This window comes from Heptranchias perlo, chromosome 21 (assembly GCF_035084215.1).
Source record: "Heptranchias perlo isolate sHepPer1 chromosome 21, sHepPer1.hap1, whole genome shotgun sequence".
NCBI lineage: Eukaryota > Metazoa > Chordata > Chondrichthyes > Hexanchiformes > Hexanchidae > Heptranchias > Heptranchias perlo.
This window is the reverse complement of record NC_090345.1, coordinates 27061505-27087209: the sequence shown is the minus strand read 5'-3', so window position 1 is coordinate 27087209 and position 25705 is coordinate 27061505. Positions and strand designations below refer to the sequence as shown.

Sequence of the window (25705 nt, the reverse complement as noted above, 5' to 3'; positions counted from 1 at the left end):
TTGGAGGGGAACGTACAGGTGGTGTTGTTCCCATGTGTCTGCTGCTCTTGTCCTTCTAGGTGCTGTCGAAGAAGCCTTGGCGAGTTGCTGCAGTGCATCCTGTGGATGGTACACACTGCAGCCACTGTGCGCCGGTGGTGAAGGGAGTGAATGTTTAGGGTGGTGGATGGGGTGCCAATCAAGTGGGCTGCTTTATCTTGGATGGTGTCGAGCTTCTTGAGTGTTGTTGGAGCTAACTTATTCTATAGCTTAGCAAAATGTGCAACAAAAGCAGTCACATAATCATACACCGCCAGAACTTAGAAAGATCTACTTCTGGATGAACATCTCCATTCTGCTGCTATTAAAGAACTTTACCAAGATACAATTTGACAATTGTCTTGTGAATCATCTACAATAAGACTACTGGCATTTATTTCTAAGAAATGCAAGATTGATGCCACTACATTTTACTCATACAAGTTATGGTAATTCATTTATAGATTTAACATCCTGTTAAGGTGCTAAATTCTCTACAGTAAGGAGGGCCAGGCACATCTATTCAAATGCCTAGCTTTGACCTCAACCTCTTGTATAAAAATATAAATTCGGCAGATTCCGAATTTGATTAATGATAATACGTTTTTGTGACTACCAGTGTGTGCAGTACTGGAAAAAATAAATCAGTGTGTTTACGATAGTGTGAAATTCTCAAAGCGTGGTGTTTTATGTTCTGGAGAAAATATATTATTTTATCATTTTTCAAAAGCAATGGAGAGGGTGGAACTTGCAAACAAATGGGAAATACCAAACAGGGAAGTTGTCCTGAAACCTTTGTATTCACAGGCATACAGCTTACTGGCTCAAATTCTACAAGTTCACATACATTCCAAACACAGCCATGTGTTATTAATTTAGAACCAGTAAGTTTAAACATTGCCAGAAATTCTGGTCAAAAGTCTGATGTTATTTTCATGCACCATTAGTAAGCTTCTCCTTACTTTTATGATTTCAAAGTGTTTGAGAGCAGGGTACCATCATCTTTACTGGTAATGCAATTTTTGCAGTCAATGTACTGTGCAGAAAAGACCATTTCTAGTTGTATTTGGATATAAAAAGAAATGCATCAGGTGAAATGTAGAAATAAATACCATGATTTTGATATACTCAGTCTAACTTATAACAATAAGAATAGCGCTGCCTTTATAATTTTGTGCAGCAGTCTGCCAAATCCTGTTTGTTTCCATTATACAAATTGAGCTCAGCATTTATTATTAATCTCATTTATTACTAAACACACTATTTGAAGACCTAATCAATGACATCACATGATAATTTCATTCGTCATGAAAAAAACCACAAAAAATTGTTTATTTTTTATACCAAAAGAAATTAATAGAGAACTGTGCAGATACATGGGGTAAATTTTAACGTAGCGGCGGAATCAATACGCGGGTCGGAAACCAGGAAAAAAATTTTGTGCGTTTTCTCAAGCGATCGTGACTCAACTGAAGGCCATTAACGTGATTTCCAGGTTTTGCGTCTCCGAGCTGCGCAGCAGGCGTACTGTGCACCCAAATGACATGCTGGGAGCTGGAGTATTTAAAGGGACATTGCAACCATGGATTTTGAAGAAGGAGCAATTTAAAGAAATGTAAAACAAAGGTCAAAGGAAGTGCCCTGCCTCTGCCACAAAGAAGGCCTGGCTCGAGATGGCAGAGGAGATGAGCAGCAGGAACACCATGCCAAGGTGGTGGGTGCAGTGCAGGAAGCGCTTTAATGGCCTAACCATGTCAGGAAAAGTGAATACAGTTACTGATTCACCTACATCCTGAGGTACACATCATCCCCCCACCCCCACTCTGTCTTGCCAAGCGTACACCATTACATCACTCATCACACCCACTTAAGTCGCATTATCAATCTACGTTCACTTTCTGTGGACTTCCTCACCCCCCCATTTGTGAACCCACCACTCCCACTCACCCCAAACCTGATGCAATGTCATGAATCTGTCTGAAAGGCACCCTCTGATGCATCTCTTTCATGGACAGCCTCACCTAAAGCAATCCCGTCACCCTCCCTCACTCACACATCTGACCTTTCCAGAAGAGAGGGCAAAATGCACGGGAGAGGACTGGAGGGGGCCCACCACAAATAATGGCCCTGACAGAGGCGGAGGAGGAGGCGTTGGAACTCAGCCAGGCGCAGTAATACCTGGCCATCGGAGATGCAGAGACTAGAACCCCGCAAACGTCTGCTGACAGAACTTTAACATCCCTCACACACAACATGAATTGATGTTATCAGTAATTGAGCTGATGCACACTTCAGGATGCTTATCGCAACATCACTTCTGCGACGATTCTTAATATTGCTGTATGTTCTCTTCCAGAGCCTTCAAGGAGTTCACAATAAATGTCATACTTGTCACCACCACTGCCATATCTTGTCCATTCTTGAGTCCCTTTCGTGAAAGTGCCCTTGCATGTCTCTCATCATGAACGGCAAGACTTGATGCCACCCATGGGCGCATTTACAATGGGCGTGTGTGTGGCTGTAGGACTCTTTTGTGCAAATGGTGGGGGGGTGGGGGGCTGATGTTGTTGGTGGTGGAGGTCGTTCCAGGTGAGCATTTCACTATCTTCACTTTGCAGATCTCCTTTTGAGAATCTATCAAATATGAGTGACTCCCTGGCATCACGAGCAGCCAGGTGTGCCGTTGTTCTGCCAATGGGTTGTCTATCGTCCTCCTCATCTTCTTCAACGTTGATGGCAGGTGCGGCTGCTTCATAAGCGCATGGGACCTCATCCACCTGTAACCCTCCCTGTTGAGACATGTTGTGCAGGACGCAACACACAACTATTATTCTACATACCCTCGCCGGTGAGTACTGAAGGGATCCCCAGATCGATCCAGGCACCTGAAGCGCACCTTCAGCATTCCTATGGCTTGTTCAGTGGCAGACCTGGTGGTGATGTGACTGTCGTTGTACCGCTGCTGTGCGTTGCTGGTGGGGTTTCTCAGAGGTGTCATGAGCCACGTCTGCAGGGGGTATCCCTTGTCTAAAAGGAGCCAGCCCTTAAGTCTGTTTTGTGTGTGGAAGAGGGCTGGGATGTTGGATTTGCGCAAAATGAAGGAATCATGGCAGCTGCCAGGGAATTTGGCACACACCTGCAGAAACCTCTTCTGGAGGTCGCAAACCAGCAGCGCATCGATGGAGTGATATCCCTTTTGGTTGATGAACAGTCCTGGCTCATGTGCAGGTCCTCAGATTGCTACATGTGTACAATCAATTGCGTCCTGTACCCATGTGAAGCCAGCCAGAGAGTGGAAAACCACTGCCCTCTCAGTCTGGCTCATGTCGTCGATGGGGAAGTTGACATGGTCGGATGCCCTGGCAAACAAACCATCTGTGACCTGTCATATATACTTATATGCAGACGACTGAGAAATCCTGGTGATGTCACCTGTGCCGCCCTGGAAGGATCCGGAGGTGAAGAAATTGAGGGCACTGGTGACTTTAACTGCGACAGGCAATGCGTGGTCACCAGGGCTAGCTGCAAGCAGCTCTGCATGAAGGAGCCTGCAGATGTCTGCGACCAATCTGAGCCTTCGTAGGCACTTCTCCTCAGAGAGATACAGGAAGCTCAGCCTCTTTCAGTAGACCCTCTTATGTGGGCAGTGCCTCCTGCAACCTCGGCCCCTCGGTGGTCCCCTCTCCGTTCTTCTGCAGGTCCTTGTGGTGCACCTCTGTCTTGTGGCGCTACAACTCCCAGAACTGCGCGCCGCTGATGGCGATGTGCCTCCTCCTCAGATGTACTGCTGAATAAATCCCTTGTGCCCCCCCATCCTGATGGTGTCAATTTGAGGGGGTCAAAAATGTAGGTTAATATGTGTGAACGCAAGAGTTCTGAGTGTCACCAAAGAAATCTCAGTCTAAATACAAAGAACACCCAGCTAAAGCTTTATCTGAGAGAACTGATTGCCCTGCTGCAAAAACTCACCTTTTCTTCACATGTGTCAATCACTGGTTTAAAGTCCAAATGGGTGCTGGCTGCAACTCGCCTCCGTTTCCATGGCGTCTTTCAGAGACCACGGGAGATACGTTCAGAAGCAGTTAAAATGGCTTGTGTAGTTCATACCATAAAAATTTAACATCCTTAAGTAGTTTAAATAGCTCAATTGACCCTTTAAATATCACCCCAGGTTTCAGAAGCACACACACACCCAGTTGAGTCTGGGTCAAACCCGGAAATCGACAGGATATGGCCGGGATGCGGTCCTGCTCCCAAAACCGACAATTTTCACTGCCCACCCTCCCCCAACACAGCCGTTCTTCGGGGTTAAAATTTACCCCCTAATTTCCATAAAGGCTGAATACTTATGAAGTTTATTTTTAATCCTGATCATGACTGCATCTATATCAACTGAATTCTGAAGTGCAGCTTAAGCTTTTGAAATACCCACATCTTTTCTATTGTTGATGAGCGACAGAAATAGTTTCTGCGAATTTCTAAAATTTAAAATTAACTCCACATATGCTTTTAACTAAATTAAAAACAAGCTTGCAACCTGGTTATATTTTTGAATCTTGATGCAGAAATCTTTCATCATCCTTTAACGTGGTTACACCATGTAAAAGTTTGGAAGCCACTATATAGAGCAGCAATGAATTAAATTAGAACAGTTTTTGAAATTACATTGTTTGCCAAGGGGAAAAAATTGCATTTTGGGGAAAAATATATAAAAAGTTTTTCTTAACAAAAGAATTTTTTTTTTGTTGGAGTGGGGAATTAACAACAACTGTTTCCTTAAGGCCCTCTCCCCTGCCCCTTCCACCCTCATCTTCAACAAGTGCTAGGAGCTCATGGACACCTTTGTCACCAGGACTAAGACCATCCGTTCTGCTGCATTCCCTCCTTCCCTTTGTCCACCAAGCCAAAATCCCCCAAGGTTTCCTCTTGCCATAGCTCTCCAATCTCCCCACATGCCCTCTTCAAGACACATCTTGTCCATGAGATTCACGTCCTGCTCCCGAGCTCATTCCCACTAAATCGCAGACCACCCAACTTCCCTTCCTGGCCCCCATGCTAGGTGACATTGTAAATGGTTCCATCTGCTCAGGAACTATCTGCCTCCATTTCAAAACTGCCATCATCACCCCCTCTTTCAAAAAACCCATCCTCGATCACACTGTCCTTGCAAACTACTGCCCCATCTCCAACCTCCCTTCCCTCTCCATTGTCCTGGAATGTGTTGTCACCTCAAAAATTCTTGCAAATCTTTCCCACAACTCCATGTTTGAAGCTCTCCAATCAGGTTTCCATTGCTGGCAAAGCACTGAAACGACCCTAATCAAAGTCACAAATGACATCCTCTGTGACCGTCACCATGGTGTAATATCCCATTTCAGCCTCTCTACAGCCTTTGACAAGGTCGACCACACCATTCTCCTCCGAAACCCCTCTTCTGTTGTCCAGCTCAGTGTGAATGCCTTTGCTTGGCTCCACTCTTATCTATCCAGTCGTAGTCAGAGCATCTCCAGCAATAGTTTCTCTTTCCACCCCTGCATCATTACCTCTAAAGTCCAGCAAGGATCTACGCTTGGCCACCTTCCCTTCCTCATCTATATGCTGACCCTTGAAAACATAGGGTTAGCTTCAACATGCATGCTGACGATACTTAGCTCTACCTCTCCACCACCTGTCTCGACCCCTCCACTCACTCTGTCACTGACTGCTTGTCCAACATCCAGTCCTGGATGAGCTGCAATTTCCTCCAATTATACATTGGGAGGACTGAAGCTGTTGTCATTGGCTCCTGCCACAAAGGCTGTACCCTAGCCACCAAATCCACCCCTTTCCCCGGCCACCGTCTCAGGTTGAACCAGACTGTTTTCAACCTCGGCATCCTATTTGGCCCCGAGCTGAGCTTCAGACATTATGTCTTCTCCATCACAAAGATTGCCTATTTCCACCTCCATAACACTGCCCATCTCTGCCCTGCCTCAGCCCATCTGTTGTTAAAACCCTGATCCACGTGTTTGTCCCCTTGAGGCTCAACTATTCCAATGCTCTCCTGAATAGCCTCCCATCCTCCACTCACCATCAAGTTCAGGTTATTCAACACTCTGCTGCCCAAATCCAATCCTACAGCCAGTACCGCTTACTCATCAGCTTTGTGCTCGCTGACCAACATTGGTCTCCCAATCCCCCAAGGCCTCCAATTTAAAATTCTCATCCCAACATTCAAAGCTCTTCAGGGCTTTGCCCCTCCTTATCTCATTGAAACATACAAAATTCTTACAGGGCTCGACAGGGTAGATGCAGGGAAGATGTTTCCCCTGGCTGGGGAATCTAGAACCGGGGTCACAGTCTCAGAATAAAGGGTAGGCTATTTAGGACTGAGGTGAGGAGAAATTTCTTCACTCAGAGGGTGGTGAATCTTTGGAATTCTCTACCTCAGAAGGCTGTGGAGGCTCAGTCATTGAGTACATTCAAAACAGAGATCAATAAATTTCTAGATATTAAAGGCATCAAGGAATATGGGGATGATGCAGGAAAATGGCATTGAGATAGAAGATCAGCCATGATCTTATTGAATGGCGGAGTCGGATGGCCTACTCCTGCTCCTAGTTCTTATCTCTGTAACATCCTCTAGCCCATTAACCCTCCGAAAACTCTGCATTTCCCTAATTCTGGCCTCTTGTGCATCCTCCACTCCCTTCGCCCCACCATTGGCAGCTGTGCTTCAGCTGCCTCATGCCTAAGCTTTGGAATTCCCTTCCCAAACCTCTTTGCTTCTCCTCTTCCCTCTTCTCCTTTAAACCCCTCTTTAAAACCCACCTCTTTGACCAAGCTTTCAGTCTTTGGCTCAATGTCACTTTTTGTCTGATTATGCTTCTGTGAAGTGCCTGGAGATGTTTTTCTATGTTAAAGGCCCCGTCTAAGTGCAAGTTGTTGTTTATGTCAATTCAATATTTAAAGTGGAATTTAAGAGTAAGGTACTTTGCATATAAAGGATATATGTATATCACAGTTGTGGGTTTTACTTAAGACCATCAATTTTCAAATTATTCCCAGCTGTAGGATTTCCTTCAGAATCCAGGAGTTTTTTTTTGAAATAAGCATATTCAGTAGGTACACATTCAGGTAGCATCAAGCAGAAAGGACCCTTATAGAACACACTGATCAGCTGGGGTTGTTTATTTATGCTGATTACTTATGATTGAACATAACCCTGTAAGTTTTACCGAGTTATTCTCAAACATATCAAATGAACTAGGGAATGTCCATAACATATTAAATTGTATAAGGTCTGCTCCAAGGAACAGGCTTGGTGGGCCAACTAGTCTTTATTCATTCTTTATGTTTTAATATTCTTTCCTAGGCTACAGTAAAACTCAACAAAAGCATGTGATTAGTGTATATAATTTTACAGAAATGTTCAATTGTGGATTTCCCTCCTGATATCCTGAGGGCACATCTACATTCAATATGCTCACCTAAAATGAAAGGCTCTTGGGGACTGCAGAGGAGTTCTTGAACAAGGGATAACCAAGTAATATTTATTAACTTGGAACATAGTCAAGGAATGTCTCTACACTAATATTCATTTGTAAGCATTTAATTACATTAGTAAGTCAGATGATCTGTTTTAGACTTTGTAATTGAGAATGTATTCTTCTGTTGATCAGGAGAAACAGTGTACCTTCAAGGCCACAAAGTCTAACTGTTAAGTAAACAGAGCCTCAGGTCATTCAGTTTAAGCATGATGCACATTCATTTACTCGCACACATACACGAATATAGGATTAATGACTGGTAATCACACTTTAATGAGGTGCGAACAGCTGCTTGAACTGCCCAAAACAGTCGACACGCTTAAGTGGCGCCTTTGTAATTGAAGCCTATGGTAATGGAAAATGGTTAGCACCATTTGCCAGATATAGGTGGCTGTCCGGGATAAGTGGGGACGGTGTAGGTGTTGGAGACTGTACCGCCAAAAAACAGATTCACAGATAAATTCCCCTCTTTGCTGTCTCTGGGAAGCTGATGGTGCAGAATGGCTGCCATGTTTAATATAGATAATAACAGTGCCTGCACTTCAAAAGTTAATCATTATATGAAGTGTTTTGAAATGCTTCAACACAGTAAGTATTATCTTTTAATAAAATTACTTAGTCTTACCGCATTGTGAGGATTTATTTCCTTATCTTTTCACAAAAGATAAAATCTTTTTTTCCCACAAGTTCCATTTAAAGAGGTACTCATGATTATACATTGTTTGGAACTTTTATTCTTCTTTTACAGTATGTGCTCTAGAATCACCCACGTTACTATCTGCAAACAGCACCATACTTTGTACTTCCAACCAAATTAATCTTACTGAATGATCCAAAGATCCTAGTTATTGGTTTTATTTCACTTACCTGTAGCTCAAAGTTTGCTTGATCAAGAAATTTCTTGTTCAGCATATCTGCATACTGATTTATAGCTCGCAGGAAGACTCTGAAAGATAAAATGAAAAAAAACCACAATGAACTGTCATCTCAAATTATAACAATCATTGACAAATGAACGCTGGAGTATAAACAGCTTTGTTAACGTTGTACAATAAAAAAACACCAATTTCATTAAACATACTATGAGCTACATAACAACTCCCTTTGAAGAGAAACAGAACATTTTTTTCGGATTATTTCAGAAGCCCAAAATTTACTGAATAGTACAGAGTACAAAAGTAAATGAACTACATATACATAAGACATTTTTGTTACATAGAAACATAGAAAATAGGAGCAAGAGTAGGCCATTCGGCCCTTTGGGCCTGCTCCGCCATTCAAAATGATCATGGCTGATCATCTGACTCAGTACCCTGTTCCCGCTTTTTCCCCATATCCCTTGATTCCTTTAGCATTAAGAAATATATCTATCTCCTTCATAAATACATCTAATGACTTGGCCTCCACTGCCAATTATTAATTCGCTAAGTCAGAACAAATGAATTACTTCAATCTTGTACTATTGTTGGTCATGGTGAAAAAACATACGAAGGAGCCAGGTTTCGGGTGGGCAGGGCGAGTGTGAAACGCACTCGCTGGCCTAAATTTTAGGCCCGGGGCATTTTAACTCACCTCATTTAAACTTGACTGGTGGGTTTCCCACCCAATCGTGTCCGGAAAGGGGAGCCCGCCTCACAGGCTCGAGCTCCTAGAAGTTGCCGGCCACGAGCATCTCAAGAGCCTCAACATGAACAGCAGCAGCCTTCCACTAGCTTTGCTGAAGCCACTGGGGGAGCACCTCGTAGGAGTAGTAGAGTCGGTAAACTTTCTTTTACGAAAGCCACTACGGGTTGACACTTGGGTGAGAGATGAATTCAAGGCAATTATTGTGTTTGGTATTTAATTAATCACCGTTATCACATTTGGCACTTTGGCTGCTGTGCTTCTCAGTCATATCCAGGAAAGTGACTCTTGGTCTATTGATCCTTTGGCTGGGTAAGGCTTTCTATGAACAATCCCTCTCATCCGCTGTCTTCTAACATGCACACCTGCTAGTTTGTTCTGGATGTTGAGGCTGCTGCTGATGCTCCTCTTCCTCCATCCAAAGCAATGAAGCAAAGTTAGCACCAATAATAAGTGATGAGTAAGGCAATATAGGACAGAAACAAGCAATCGCCAAGCTCAAAAATCCCTTGGAAATCCACTAAGCACAATAGCACATGGATCCCTGCAACTGAGTGTCCTGTTAAATAGTGCTTCCAGTCTATCACTGGCTGAACACAATCCTAGCAAGGTTTTACTCAGCAGGTTTCTGGCAGGAACCTCAGCCACCTAAATGAAGTCAGCAGTTAAAATGGCAGCCAGTGCGATTACAGCGGAAACAGGACAGTAAGTCAAATTGATTGATTTTAACGCCCCCCCCCACCTCGTTCTTGCCAGGAAGGGTGGGTTAACATCGACCCCAATATAACATGAAGAACTGAAACAGTTTCACACTGTGGTGTTGCAATGACACAGTACGTTAGCATACTACTACACTATGTCATGGAGTGAAACATAGCAGGTACATGGCCACATAATTAGTTGCCAATATAAGCCATAAGATTATTGTAGGAATGATTCAGAACTCCTAGTCGTGCAATTAAGTGCTTCCTCATGCCATGTGAAAGTTGTAATCCCAAGCTGCAACATGGATTTATGGCATAAAGAGGAAGTGATTGCAGGAGGAGAGGCTCTGACCAATAACAACCTATCACTGAACACCTAGGAAACAGAATCAGCCTTACAGCATAGGAACAAGAGTAGGTCATTCAGCCCCTCGAGCCCGTTCCGCTAGTCAATTAGATCATGGCTGATTTGTATCTTAACTCCATCTATCCGCCTTGGTTCTGTAACCCTTAATGCCCTTGCCTAACAAAAATAGCAGGCACATCTCTGCCAAAGTCCCTCACATCAGGATCTGGATTAAGATTGTTGACATGGTGCAAGGTGACTTGTGTAGATCCTTCTATCATGTTGAAGTCAGATGTCATATATGCTGAGGAAGCTTAGACTTGGAACACACCTGCTAAAATGCATTGACTGGACCACATACTCATACATCCGGGACTCAGTGCCTACCATGATAAGGTCGCAGAGAGGCAAAGAGATGCTGCTTAACCTCCACATCTCCAACTAGTAGAAACACCATTCAACGGAGTGTGTCAATGTTGTGGTCAGGAGGATGGCAATAATGCACTCACAAATTTTATGGTGAGTTGTACTGCTCACCATGCCACCTGAGTCACTCCTAGCTGTCCACCCATTCAATGCTCAAATATGTGCTTATCAGTTGTCTAACAAGCAACTATTCACTATCACTCTTGTGGGGGAGGTAAACGGGGTCTTAGGGTTAAGGTGGTTCTAAGATGACACAATTGGCTTTACAAGTTTGAAACAAGTCAACTCTCTGTGACAAACTCTGTAACCAAATATCTAAACCAGGCAGACTGCAGTATTGTAAGAATTGTTGATGATTGACTAGCCAGCCTGGCTCGCTAATGGCACCTGGAGGAATAGACCAGTGATTAGGGTTTGGGTTTCTTCCCATTCAAAACCATATGGCCTTGTAGGTCAATGCCCTAATAGGTTGCAGGTCCTAGCACGATAAACCATTGGAAGCTCATCAGTACTCTGTATAGTTTTAGCTGGTTAAATGCCAGTTATACCCTTACATTCCAAGGGTAGTCTTGCACACCTCCTAGTAAGTGGTTCAAAGCTGCAATAGTTCAGGCTTGGTAACAAATCCCCCATAGACCCCCTGGTTTATGGAAAATAGGGAAAAGAGGATGAAACCGAAAAATTACAAGAGTCTTCAGGGGAAAAAAAGCATCAACTTCCAACAACATATAAATATTGTAAAAAATGTCAGTATTCATTAATATATGACTGGAGAGAACAGTAATTATTAATGGAAATAACAGGACAGAAGTACTCAGACAACTGCACCTGTCCTGGTGCTAGCACAACTGGAGTGATCTCCATCCTTTCCCAATATCATATATTCTTGTTTTTGAAATGCTTATCCAATTCTCTTTTAAATGATGTTATAATATCTGCCTCAATATCCAATTGCTGTAAAGCATTTCATGTTCTAATAACCATGTAAAAAATTTCCTAACTTATCCCTTCATTTTCTAGTGACAATCCTGAGTCTATATCCTTTGTTACTGATTTACCAACCAGTAGAAACAATCTTTCACTACTCAAAATGTTTCATAATTTTGAAAAACACTTAGATCCTCTTCTTAAAACTTCATGTTCCAGTGAAAATGCCTCAATTTACTGAGCCCTTCTTCAAAACTATAACCTCTTATTCCTGGTATTATACCAGTGAAACTTCACTGCATCCCTCCCATGGCTCTAATATCCTCCCTACAATGGAAATGCCCAGAACTGCATGTGATATTCTAACTGTAGTCTAACCAACATCCTGTACAAATTTAATATCATCTCCTTGCTTTTGCATTCAATGCTTCCAGGTAAAAGCCAGAATCTTATTTGTCCTTTACTGTCTGCACACTCACCTATAAAGATATATGTATCAACACCTCTAGATCGTTCTCCACTGCTAAGAATCTTAACACTTAACTTTTTTTTCCACTGTTAATTTTTCCAAAATGTCCTACTTCATATTTATCTGTATGGTATTGCATCTGCCTACTACATTAACCTATCTACATTCTCTTACAATCTCCTACACTCTTCCTCATAGTTTGTCATAACCCCTAATTTGGTATTATTAGCAAACTTTAAAACCATTCCTCTTGTACATACATCTAAAACACTTGTACAAATGGAAAACAAAAGCAGACACAGTTATACACAAATACCTACCATTTTTTTATTGATTCTAATTTCCTTAAATATTTCAGGAGCGTGATAACAATAGGGGCAGTTTTAACCCATCCCGACTGGCAGGAATGGGGCGTATGGGCGGTTAAAATCGCTGCAAAGGACTTGGCGCTCCAGTCTCGCTGGCCGCCATTTTAGCCAGGCAGTTATTTTTTTTTAAAGTCTGCTGAGGTGCCCACCAGAGGAAAATTTTGGTTGCTCTTTGCCATGCTTTCACCACCTAAGACAGAATGAAGATGGCCTACTCCTAGGCCTCTGCTAATGCCGTTGCTAAGATATACTAGGAACAATCTGAGTTTTGTGAGGTGCATTTAGGTCTAGTGGTACCGCAATAGAACTACATGGTGAAGAAGAGGAACTGACAGTGTGGTGCCAAACCTGGATTGAACCATTGCATGGTGTAGCGCATGACAATTCCAACCTGGACCATCACTGTGCTGTCCTACAGGACAATGAATAATTACCAAACATACTAAACATGTGTTATCACCTTTGGTCAAACTACAATATCCCACAGTTGCAATATTGGGAGCGAAAATCAGAAATGTGAAAACACAGCAGCCCATAACATCAACCTGTGAGATAATGGAGACAAAATAATAGAACAACATTTGCTTGCCTCATATCCTAAGTACAGTAGTAGTTGTTTCCAGATAATTTTCCCCAGGCTCCTGTTACTTTAATTCCCATGCCAGCCCTATCCTGTAGTGCCTCTTGCTGCAGTTTTATTCAATTCCCTTCCAGCCTTGCTCCCAATCCTATCCCAACCTCTCTCTGTCCACTCCCCAATGTAACTTTTTTTTTCTCCAATTCTTCTCCTGGCCCCATTCTACCTCTCGTTGTTCTCCCCCCAGTTCCCAGCCCCACACTCAAACCCAAATTGTGCCTCGTGCTGTTGTTTCTTTTTGTAACGTCTTTCCCAACCCCCACAGGGTTGCTTTTTTTCAGTTCCTGGTCCTGCTACTTTTCTTAAATTCTTTTCTGTGCTAAGTTTGCTTTGTTTTATTTCTCTTTTTTAAAAAGCTAATCACTGATTTTTCCTTCCCCCCCTATGCTCCCTCCCCCCTCCCAATCACCTGTTCCCCATTATCTATTTTTATCCCTGTACTATCTCTCTGTTCAGGAATGGCTGCTCCCCGCTATCTCTCTGTTCTGGAATGGCTGTTCCCCGCTATCTCTCTGTTCGGGAATGGCTGTTCCCCACTAGCTCTCTGTTCGGGAATGGCTGTTCCCCACTATCTCTCCGTTCAGGAATGGCTGGTCCCCACTATCTCTCCGTTCGGGAATGGCTGCTCCCCACTATCTCTCCGTTCGGGAATGGCTGCTCCCCACTATCTCTCTGTTCTGGAATGGCTGTTCCCCGCTATCTTTCTGATCGGGAATGGCTGTTCCCCGCTATCTCTCTGTTCGGGAATGGCTGTTCCCCACTATCTCTCCGTTCGGGAATGGCTGCTCCCCACTATCTCTATGTGCTGGAATGGCTGTTCCCTGCTATCTTTCTGTTCGGGAATGGCTGCTCCCCACTATCTCTCTGTTCTGGAATGGGCTGTTCTCCACTATCTCTCTGTTCTGGAATGGGCTGCTCCCCACTATCTCTCTGTTTTTGAACGGCACAGATTTTCCTCCCGCCCTTGCCACTTCTTCAGTGGAACAGGACATGCTCCACCATGCCCTTGCCTCCTGCTGCGTCCCCATTTCCCGCTCCTCAGGCAGGGCATCATTTAATATGACATGTAAATGAGGGAAGTACATCCTCGACATATCTTCATCTATTTGTGTCATCTGAACACTGGATCCAAAAGATGCCCGTTGGGCCTAGGCATCCAGTGTTCTAAGATTTGCAGATTTTTTTTATTCTGAGAAACCTTGTGCAAAAGCTTACACAGTATTGCCTTGCACAGCCCAAAGAGGAAGCCATCAGATTTGAAGATATATATTTTTTCAATTTTGCAGGCAGCAAGGTGGTTGCCAGCATCCTTAATTGTGGGAGATCTTTGAGGCCAGCCACAGCAAAACCCCACTATCAATCTGGCACGATTCTCCAGCGGAGGCTAGGGTGCTTGACTCCAAAATCTAAATCCACCGGGACTTGTCTCTGTGAATGTGTAAATCATTTGGATAGCTTTGTTCAATAACCAGTCATTCATATCATAGCTTTACGATAAGTTGTTAATTTAAAAGCTTCGTTTGTACACGGATGCATGCATGTTCTGCCTAGTTGGCAATTATAATTTGCTATCGAGTCCCCTTCTGAAACTCCCTCAGCCACTTGCTGGTTTAAACACAAATAACACTTGGAGTCATCATAAAAAGAAATGTAGATGATATAAAAGTAATATATTCTGTTTTATCACATAAAACCACAGACTAATATATTTTCTATTTTCCCTGTGTCCATTTGTGTGCACATAATGATTTCCCCTCTGGATCAGAGTCCATTAGTTTCTATCCTCTTTTTCTTTCTCTTCTCTTTACCCCTCAGTCCCTTCTGTCCTGACTCCTCCCCTTCCTGTTATCCAGTCGTGCCTCCTTTCACTTCTCCCCTCTTGGGTGCTTTGCCCCCCACCCAACCCTTCACTATTCCTCAACCTTCCTGCTCTCTTGCTGAACGTCCTCCAACCTCACAACCTTCCGAAAACGCTGCGTTCCTCCAATTCTGTCCTCTTCTGCGTCCCCCACTCTCTTCACCCCATCATTGGTGGCCCTGCCTTCAGCCGTCTAGGCCCTAAACTTTGGAATTCCCACCTTAAATCTCTCCACCGCTCTCTCCTCCTTTTAAGACGTTCCCTAAAATCCACCTCTTTGACCAAGCATTTGATCACCTGTCCTAATGTCTCCTTCTTTGGCTTGGTGTCAGTTTTTGTCTAATTAGGCTCCTGCGAAGCGCCTTGGGATGTTTTACTATGTTAAAGGCGCTATATAAATGCAAGTTGTGGTTGCTGTTGTTGTAAATGACCCTGAGGCTCGATGTGGGTCAGGGATATATCTTCATAATGGACAGAGGTTGGCCCCACTCCCCAGAGACACATCCCAATCAAAGGATAGAAGATTCTACCCTGTATCTCTGCCAGAGTATTTAGTCTGAGGCAGACAAAATGAGTTTTGACTTTGAATGACAGCTTCCAACTAAAATTAATAGCGCTGATCTAAAAGAACAGAAGGAGCCAAAATAATGTTATGCCAAAGAATGCTTAGGCATTTTACATTATGAGATTTGAGAGAGCTTTAAGAGGTTTTAGTTCAAAGTCATTTCGATTAAGTTGTCTGGGAAAATAGTAAAAGTTCAACTTCAGTCAATCATACTGTAAGCATTTTTAAGTACAAGTCATTCAGTTCTATACAATGGATCATTCAGTGATTTGATTGTCACACCTTTGCTATTTCACTACAGCTCAATGAACATTTGGAAAGAAGCCTATGATTTTTTTTAAAAAGTTATCTTGAGACAAAAAATATTCTCATTATTATTAAACTAGGTACAAAGAGAACTGATCCACTGAGTCTGCTGCAAAGAACAGATAATTAGTACAATCTTTCTGGCAAGATCCACTATTGGCTATCTAAACAAAACCCTGGACATTTATATAAACCTTAATGAGAAAGCAAATGTTTTTCTACTGCTATCAAAATATTTATAGTTTATTCCTCTTAATTGAAAGATGCGTAATTCAAATTGCCAGATAATTTCATTGTTAGCATTAAACTCCCACGCTATATTATTTACATTGCTTATTGGATAATTCAAATTTCTTACCATAAAACATTTCAAATTATGAGTAGACTGCTTTCTATCATATCTTCAATAAGAAATTGCTTAATATTAGAAAGAAAAGACATCTAAAATTCATGTATTAATTGGAAAACATTGTAGATTTAATGAACTAAAAAGTTAAATTCAGTTATATCTTCTGTCTAGGTGCAGAAATGCTAAGGCAATCCAGACAATAGATGACAGAGGGGGTGATTTAAAGAGGCAAATCCGGGTGTGTTGGGGGGGGGGTTCTGAAAATCTCGCAAATCCCGATCGGGTTCTGAAGCCGGCTCCAACCTGCCGGCTTCTGAGTTTCCCAGGGACCCAACTGTGTGCGCGCAGGCGACCTGAAACCGGAAGTCCCGCTGGCAATTAAAGCCGACAGGATGACAATTAAAGAGCCAAACGTACCTCATTGAGGTACTTCAGGCAGTTTACCTGTGACAGACGAAATGATTAGAAAGATTTTTAACTTCCCTGGGCGGCTTGCCCACCGCTTCTGATTCACGCCTGGTGAAACCAGACATAAAGGGCCGGATCAGGGAGAAAGAAACTAAATAAATTAAATAAAAAAACATGCAATGAAATGAAAACACTAAATGCACCTACCTTTGAAACCTGCGCCGATGTCCCCCTCTTCATCCTCCCCATGTCCCCCCTGATCTCATCCTCCCCATGTCCCCCCCCGATCTCACCCTCCCGATGTCCCCCCCGATCTCATCCTCCCGATGTCACCCCGATCTGACTCTCCCGATCTTCCCCCAACCTTCCTCTCTCCTCCCCCCCCCGATCTTCCCCTCTCCTCCCCCCCCCGATCTTCCCCTCTCCTCCCCCCCGATCTTCCCCTCTCCTCCCCCCCCCGATCTTCCCCTCTCCTCCCCCCCCCCGATCTTCCCCTCTCCTCCCCCCCCCGATCTTCCCCTCTCCTCCCCCCCACGATCTTCCCCTCTCCTCCCCCCCTCGGTCTTCTCCCCTCCCCCCCACCAAGTCTTCCAGTCCAGCACCGGATGACATCTCGCTCTCTCTCTTTCCTGCCCCCCATCGTGTTGCAGCTCCTGATGGCAGCCAGCCTGTCGATCAGGCTAGCTGCCGGGCGTGAAACCCAGAGAGGACGTTAACCACTATCAATCAACGGGCGATCGCATTGGAAACGGTAAGTTTGGTTCATGCGGGTTTGTCATGAGCCCAATCGCCCCGCCGCTGCCAACCCGCCTCCCCGCTAATATCGGGGCCAAAGTATTTGTTATTAAGTGAATTAGGAGAGGAAGGTGTGGCATTATGAGACATAAAAATAAACCTTTCCTCTAGATTGTAGGCAAGTGACAATTACATAAACTTACAATAACCTTCAGAAAATCCCAAACCATCACTACAATTGCATCCTATCACCCTTTGCCTAATATGAACCCCTTGCGTCCCATTAGTTATGCAGCTTTCCAAGATAGCAATGGACTGTTACACAATGCTAATATTTGGAAGCAGTAAGAAAATCACCGTCGATTAGAAAGAGTCCTGATCTCAACCTGATTAAACAACTGAGGGTGAAAGCAACTCCATTGTGAAATAAAAGAGCAGTGTTGTGTGAGAGAGCAACATTGGAGGTATGCTTGAAATAGTTTCAACTAGCTGCAAAGTCATTAAAGCTTGTAACCATATGTCTGTGATTTTGTGAATCTCTAAGTGCTCGTTACAGCTATATCAAAGGGTCACTTCCCTTATTACACATCCAGTGCTGCTATGAGACTTCCACCTAAAAGGGTATGACTCCTCTCTTGTGGAGTATGTGATGCTTACAATGGGGTGTGTGATACTGAAGATACTCAGACCTTGATGAGCAGGATTTAGATGACTTCTTAAACACAATGTTTCCGTGTCCTCCTGTGATTACTTGGCTAGTTTTCCTGATTAGGAGTAGGAATTGTGGCCTGACTCAATATATTTCTTGTGTTTGTCGTGGAATAGATTGGGGTCAGATCAATTCTACAAACAAATGCAGCAATTGTTTTTCTTTTAAAACTGTACTAAAATAACTGGCACAATTTAAAAAGTGACCAGTCTTTACCAAATATTTGAAAACTTGCTCTACGCTTCACAAACTGGATATAATATGGATCAATTCCACAATTAAACTCTGAGCCTTATTCAGAGGCCTATCAAATAAAATGACAAATTGTTAGGCGCAATGAAGTCATTACAATGACCAGTTTGTATGTGATTAATGCCAATGGGAGAAAAATACTCAAGGTAGCTATATAAGAACATGGGAATAGAGAAGTTCCTTGATTGTAGTTGAACAAGTTTAAACAGAGCAAGTCTTTGGTGATAGATTAAGTTTACTCACTGCATGTGGAAAATACAGTCGAGTCCTAATGTTATACTCTGTCAGACCAGACAAAATTATAACATTATACCTACTATGACAAATAGGGAGCTTTCCTTATAAACACTTGCAGACACTTGCAGACTGTTTTGAAGGCATTTGTAATTTCAAGGATAAGGAACAAAAAAATTAATCCATTATTTTACTTCAATTTCACTGTAATATGGGATAATTTTTTAACAAAATCAGTTGATTGGTCTATTTTATCTTCAAAATTGAATCACAAGTGATTGCTTCTTCAATTTTTACAAGACTAACCAACAGTTTGAGTCAAACCAGTTGTTGGTTGAGCACTGTATATGATATCAAAAGTTAAAGAGCATCTTGAGGCAGGTTGCTGGAGTCGGAGGATCAGGAGGAATGTCATCATCTTCAAAATTATCGCTATCCTCGCTAATTTTAATATTTAATTCTGGCTTAGATCGACTCAACATAGTCAGTCCTGCTTGCTGAAGTCATTCCCAAATGCTCTGCAGTTCAGGGTTGGCTTCAATTTCTTTGAGCTCTGCCAAATTCTCCTCTTCTTACTAACCATAGCTGCATGGTGAAAGCAGTTGGCAACGTTGCTCTGAGTCACAAGTTTCCAACTTCTAACAACAAAATTCATGGCATCCAGTAAACTGATCGCAAATTCCATCTTGGCTTCGTAAGCAGCTTGTCTATTTCTAGCCAGAAACTTCCAATAGTGACCCAAGATTGATAACTCCGACATCCATCCACTGAAGTTTAGAAATGGTACTCTTTGGAAGACGGACAAGTTTCACATTTGTTCGGCCAGAAATTTCAGGTTACACTGTGCAGTTATCTACAACAATTAACACATTTCTACCCTAAGCTCAAAATTTTCCATCCAGAGGTTGAATGCATTCCTTAAAAATTGTAGAAATTATCCAAAATCACCAACTGAAATGGTTAATTGTCAAACACTTTTGTAACACCCAGGCTTTTACCGATGAATAGAAGAGGAAGCTTCTCAGATCCGTCCATTATAGAGTCCAGAAAGAGACATGCTCTCCTTGCTCCTTTACCCACTAATGCACTTATGCCAGTCCCCCTGGCATATGCTTTCAGAAACGTCCTGCTTCATTGAGGTTGAACACATCACAAGGCTGGCACTTTAGAAGTAATGCAGGCAGAGTTAATGAAAGCCATTCGTTTGTCATTTCAGGGGTCACTTCATTACTTTCTCTGACCATTTTCTTATGAGTCATGGCATAAACTTTTTCCATCTCTTGATCCATCCCAAGGTTACTTTAGAGAGATCGCTAAACCCAATTTCTTATGTGATTTTGATGGCGTTTTCAAATAATATTTGTTTTGAAATTCCAGTGAGATTTTTATCAAATGCCGTTTTAAACCATTCAAGACGCTCTGCTCCAATGTCATCAAGTGTATAACCATTTCATATTACTGCTGAAATCTTCGCTTCTGACCCAATTCAAGACAGAATCCCGTTGTTCTTTGTAGATTTTGCCGATAGCTGCCTGAGTGACACCATATTCTTATTCTAAATCAGTCTGTGACTTTGGCTTTTTGTCCAAAGCACTGGTAATATCATAGTTGTGGCTCAAATTCAGATTTGTCTGCTTTCATTTTTTATTTGATGCCAATTTCACAAATATAAGAAGCACTATGGGCGCTAAAATACTGTACTGTACTCTCCTAAATAACTGCCCTTCATATGAAGCCCCACCCTTGTAAGAAGATAGAGCAATTATAAGCAAACAATCCGGTCAGGTCAATATGTGGTCATTAAAATTTGCACAACGAAAACTTCGAAGGGTTGAAATACAGTATAACATTATTCAATCTTTTGTTGTTGTTGCATAACATTAGACAAATTAAAACATTATATGAATATAACAATACGTAAACCCAAATATGTGAAAAACATACCAAGCAGAGCCAAGACCGACCGCCAATATAACATTATGCAGACTCTAACGATAAGCGACATAACATTATGCAAACATGTATAATTAGCAGAACTATCTAAATTGAGGTGTTCAAAATTATGTAGCATTCTGATAGAGTAAATAAGGAGATACTGTTTCCACTGGCAGGAGGGTCGGTAACCAGAGGTCACAGATTTAAGATAATTGGCAAAAGAACCAGAGGAGAGATGAGGAAATATTTTTCATGCAGCGAGTTGTTATGATCTGGAATGCACTGCCTGAAAGGGTGGTGAAAGCAGATTCAATAGTACTTTTCAAAAGGGAATTGATACATACTTGAGAAATTTGCAGGACTTTGGGGAAAGAGCAGGGGATTGGGACTAATTGGATAGTTCTTTCAAAGAGCCAGCACAGACTCGATGGGCTGAATGGTCTCCTTCTGTGCTGTGTGATTCTGTGATTAGAAGACATTTAATGCAGGATCCTTCTGTGGCAAACAAAAGATCTTTATTGTTCGATATCCTTAACAAGTAAAGCACACTATAATTAGCAATACTATAGATAGGCAGTGTACAACATGTGGCCCCCCCAGGCCCATTGGGCCCGCAAACTCCTTCAACCCGGTCTGCAGTCGCCTCTGGGCTCCATTGGTCCCAGTATTCCTGTGCATTGACTTCAAAATCTTTGCTCTCATTTTCAAATCGTTCCTTCACATTGCAATCTCCACCAACTCTAAATCCCAGCATGTACCATCTGCTCTTCCAACTCTAGTCTACTGTGTTTATCCCCTGTTCTAAAAACATTTTTTCTTATAGATTAACATATTCTCCTTCAATTTGTTTGCAAAAGACTTCGCTTAACATTTCAATGTTTTGGATGCTGGGAAAATGTAACTTTGAATTCAACTATTAATATGATACAACAGCTGTAGGAACATTTCCTCCCACTGATAATGAAGAACCCCATCAGACAATTTTTTCTCAGGGCAAAGCGATGACATTCATTATGATGCAGACTTGCTACTGATGATGCTATTATACAACCTGGTGTTTTACAGGTCAGATAATTATATCATAAAGTCACATCTGCCACAACTGTATCTTTCAGTTAAGTCAATAAATGTTATTAAAATAAGTTAAAAAGTAGTGATTAGTTTTGCAAAAGATCATCTCTGTTAAAAGAACTGAGAGTACTTGTGTATATAATTCACAATTTAAATTAATTCTCTATCATACAGCTACCATAATTTATTTCTGCTGAATAAGATCTAATGTGTTATAAATCAGTTAACTACCCCTGGGCATTAGGGGAATGAGGTAATATATGCTGCTACTGCAATGAAGCCTGACACTTCGTTTCAGGTCAACTGGAGCGTTAAATAGTCTAGAGATCATAATGTTGTCGCTTCCACACCGTGTGGCTACTCCCTTGGCTTTCCAAATCCAACATGCAGCACGGAACAATCAGTTCTGCAAGATAGGACATTATCTATTGCAAGCAGGACAGGTTTATGATAAATCTGTGTTCACTGGTATTCCTAAATTGTTTTGTTCTAGCTGCTTTTTTTTGTCAATATTTGCATGTTTGAACTATGTGATACATCAAGTTTATTAACTGACTTGAGGTAACCATGTACTTTTTTGGTGAAATATTATTAACTCTCTATCCCTGAAGGCAACCATATGTTCAGTCGCCAGTAGTTGTAAAACTAGCACTCATCAACCAATAATAAAACTACTGGAGCATGAGGTTCCAATAAATAAAACAAAAAACTAACAGGAAATATATCTGAGTACATTAGGGAGGTTTAACAACCAATGTTTAATGTTCACCATGTATTAAATTTCATTTTTTTAAACACTGAGGTTTAATATATAATAATTACAACAAAGAAATAATGCATGAATCACCTAAGAATTCTTCCTGGGAATTACAGCTTAAAGGAACTTGTACACCCATACACTCAAGCCTTTTTATTATATTCTCATCCCACATATAATTTTGACAGGATGAACCTTACATTGTCTAATAAAAATTCACTGCCATTGCACTGTGAACTAGTACCAACACATCATTTGATGCCAGCCAAAATTCTGTTGTCAAGTTAATTTGAGAAATCAATTACTCTAACCAAACTGCAAATGGTTATTAAATCAATTCATAAACAATCTGAATTTTATGATGACAAATGTAATAGCTTACTGTTTAAGCCATGATCCATGACTACTTCAAGTATTGCACTCTGTGTTGTACCATTAAATGCCATGGGCATTCACACATGACCCCAAAGAAAATACGTAACTAATAAAGATACATTTAGGATTAAATTAGCTGTGTGGTGAACTATGCTCCAAAATTCAAACCATAAAAGAAAGCATGCTACTAATAGTGTGCAACAAGAATTCTAACCTTGAAATAAAAACACTTATTTTACATTTATGGCAGACTTCTATTTTTTTTAAAGGACATGAATGTATGGTTTTGGAGAAAGGAGACCGTAAGTCTTCAAAAAAATCAAAAGCGCATTCTTGACATCTGTGTTTTCATACCCTGTCATGTCAGCATGCGGAGAATTATAGCTCTTAGGCACTCCCCATTTTCAAAATTGCAAATGTGACTATTGCGTACTTCATCAAAGCTGCATCTGACAGCTCAACAGAGCTGCACTACATAGTGGGACAATAACTTGATATTCATTGTGAACTTCTGATCTGTTGTGAGTTATTCCCCAAGCTCACTTTTTACTTTGCAATTATAAAGTCAGTATTTACGATTAGGATATTATATTTTTAGATTCTTGTTTCTTGCAGAATTTGTAACTTTACAATCTGTTCCATATTTGTTTATTTTTAAATTTTATTTTAGTACGTCGTATCATTTTTAAATGTTAATTTATTTTACTTTCAAATGGTATTTGACATTATATATATTTTATGTTGGTTTTTAATTTTGTTACAATTTCTCATAGTACTTTGTACACATATGCAGATATTTCCCCAGTATCCATTTTTGTTAAAATAAATGTCTAGAAGCCCAAACCCAATAGCTTCCTTCCATCTTCTGGTCAATGTCGGTCCCCAAGATTTGATGGTAGAAGATTGGGCGATGGTAATACCATTGTATGTCAAGGGGAAGTGGTTAGGCTGTCTCTTGTTGGAGATGGTCATTGCCTGACACTTGTGTGGCGCAAATATTACTTGCCACTTATCAGCTCAAGTCTGGAGGTTGTTTAGGTCTTGATGCATGCGGGCAGAGACTGTTTCATTATCTGAGGAATTGCAAGTGGAGTGAATCAAATTGGCTGAGAACTGGCATCTGTAATGGTGGGGACCTCAGGAGGAGGGAGAGAAGGATCATCCACACTGCACTTTTGATTGAAGGTGGTAGCTAACGCTTCAGCTTAATCTTTTGCACTCATGTGCTGGGCTCCACTCTCATTGAGGATGGTAATGTTCATGGAGCCTCCTCCTCCCATTAATTGCTTCATTGTCCACCACCATTTGCGACTAGATGTGGAAGAACTGCAGAGCTTTAATCTGATCTGTTGGTTGTGGGAACGCTTAGCTCTGTCTATAGAATGCTCTTTCCACTGTTTAGCATGCATGGTCCAGTGACCCCTTCAGAACACAGCTCCTCACCATTTAACTACATCTCATTGGCCCAATGCTTACTGACATAATCAACTCCTCTCTTTCCTGAGGCATTGTTCCACACCCCCCTCACTGTTGCCTATGCCAAATAACTCCCCATCTCCAAATTCCCCCTCCTTTCTAACGCCCTGCATAATGTCACTGTTCCCCAACTCCACATCTACATCTCCTACTATTCTCTATTCACATCCCTCGTCTAGATTCTGAACAACCCACAGAACTGAATCAAAGGGGGGAATTTTAATTCCCCAGGATGGGTGGGAAATTCTTAAAAATGTGAAACCCGACCCCAATCCACCGTGAATGCGCCTACGTCCGGTTTAACAGGGGTGGCTTGGGGGTCTGGCAAGTAACCTGCTCTCAAGAGGCAAGCCAGTAATTTTAATATGTTAATGAGGCTGCGTACCTTGGGTTTTAGCAGCCATTTGGATTTAACGGCTGCGGGCCGGGTTCACCACCCTCCCCCCACCGTCATCACCAGGCCATCCCCCCCACCCCAGGCAATCTTCAAGCTGAATCCCCCACCTCCGATCTCCAGGCCCCACTTCCGTGATCTCCAGGCCGCCCCCTCCCATGCTCCCCCACAATGATCCAATTCCAATCCTCTCTCCAGGCCAACCCCCCCGCGATCTCCAACACTCCCACCACGACGATTCAACCCTCCCTCCTCTCCAGTCCCCGGTTGTGGGTTTCCACCGCAGGCCTTCCTGCCTTACAGCCGGCCAACCCCATAATCTTGAAAAAGAGTTCAAATGAGCTTTTGCCATTAAATTCAGCAGGACCTCCACCTTCCCTGTATTTCCGGGCTGCTAAAAGTCGACCCCGCTCCTTCCCCGCAAATATCAGGGCCAAATCACCAATATTATGTGACTGCGATTGCAACACGTTATCCTCCCCAACCCCTCTACAGTTTTTAATATGATTGACCACTCGATTCTCCTCCAATGTATCTCTTCTGTGGTCCACCTCTATGGCACTGCCCTCTCATGGTTCTATCTCTACCTGTTCCAATGTAGCCATCACATGTCCTGTGATGGTTTCTCCTCCTGTACCCAGTCACCATTGGTGTGCTCCAAGGCTCTATCCTCCTATACCACCTGCATGCTGACCCTCTGCAACATCATCAGTAAACATTGAGTCAAGTTCCCCATGCATGCTGGCCACACATAGTTTCATGTTTTTACCACCAGCCTGGACCCTACGACTATTGCTGTGCTGTACGAGATCAAGTCACGGATGAACCTTCTTCAATTAAATAGTGGCAAGACCAAAGATATCCTATTCAACAGTTTTCCAGCATTCAGAAATGTACTGTGATTCAGCATCAAGGAGACAGGGAGACACAAGGTGTGTTCAGGGACGCTTAGAAGAGGAAGACGCAGAGAGAGCTCAGCAACACCAAAGAACATCACTGGAACCTGCTTAGTGTGCCTTTGTGATCCCAGAACCTGAGCTCTGTTCCCTCATGTCCCTGGAGTCTAGGTTGTGTAGATTATGTTAAGTAGATTTGCGCTTAACTGTGCTGTAACCATGCTATGATTCGATGATGGTTTGCAACATTTGGTGACTTTACATCAGAAAAAGCTAAAAAGGCACGTAGCAGCCAGCGGGAGTCAGTGACTGGGGTGCCCATACAATAGAATTTGGCT

At 42.3% G+C, this 25705-nt stretch overlaps 1 protein-coding gene across 3 annotated transcripts in view; it reads right to left on the bottom strand.

Annotated features, from left to right (window-relative positions):
- The window catches only part of dock1 (dedicator of cytokinesis 1), a 472808-nt gene that overhangs the window by 125647 nt on the left and 321456 nt on the right, over positions 1 to 25705 (bottom strand). For all 3 annotated transcript variants that reach the window (XM_068002361.1, XM_068002362.1, XM_068002363.1), the window contains one exon: positions 8415 to 8493. In XM_068002361.1, coding sequence (XP_067858462.1) covers positions 8415 to 8493 — 79 coding nt within the window. The remainder of the gene's footprint in view (positions 1 to 8414; positions 8494 to 25705) is intronic.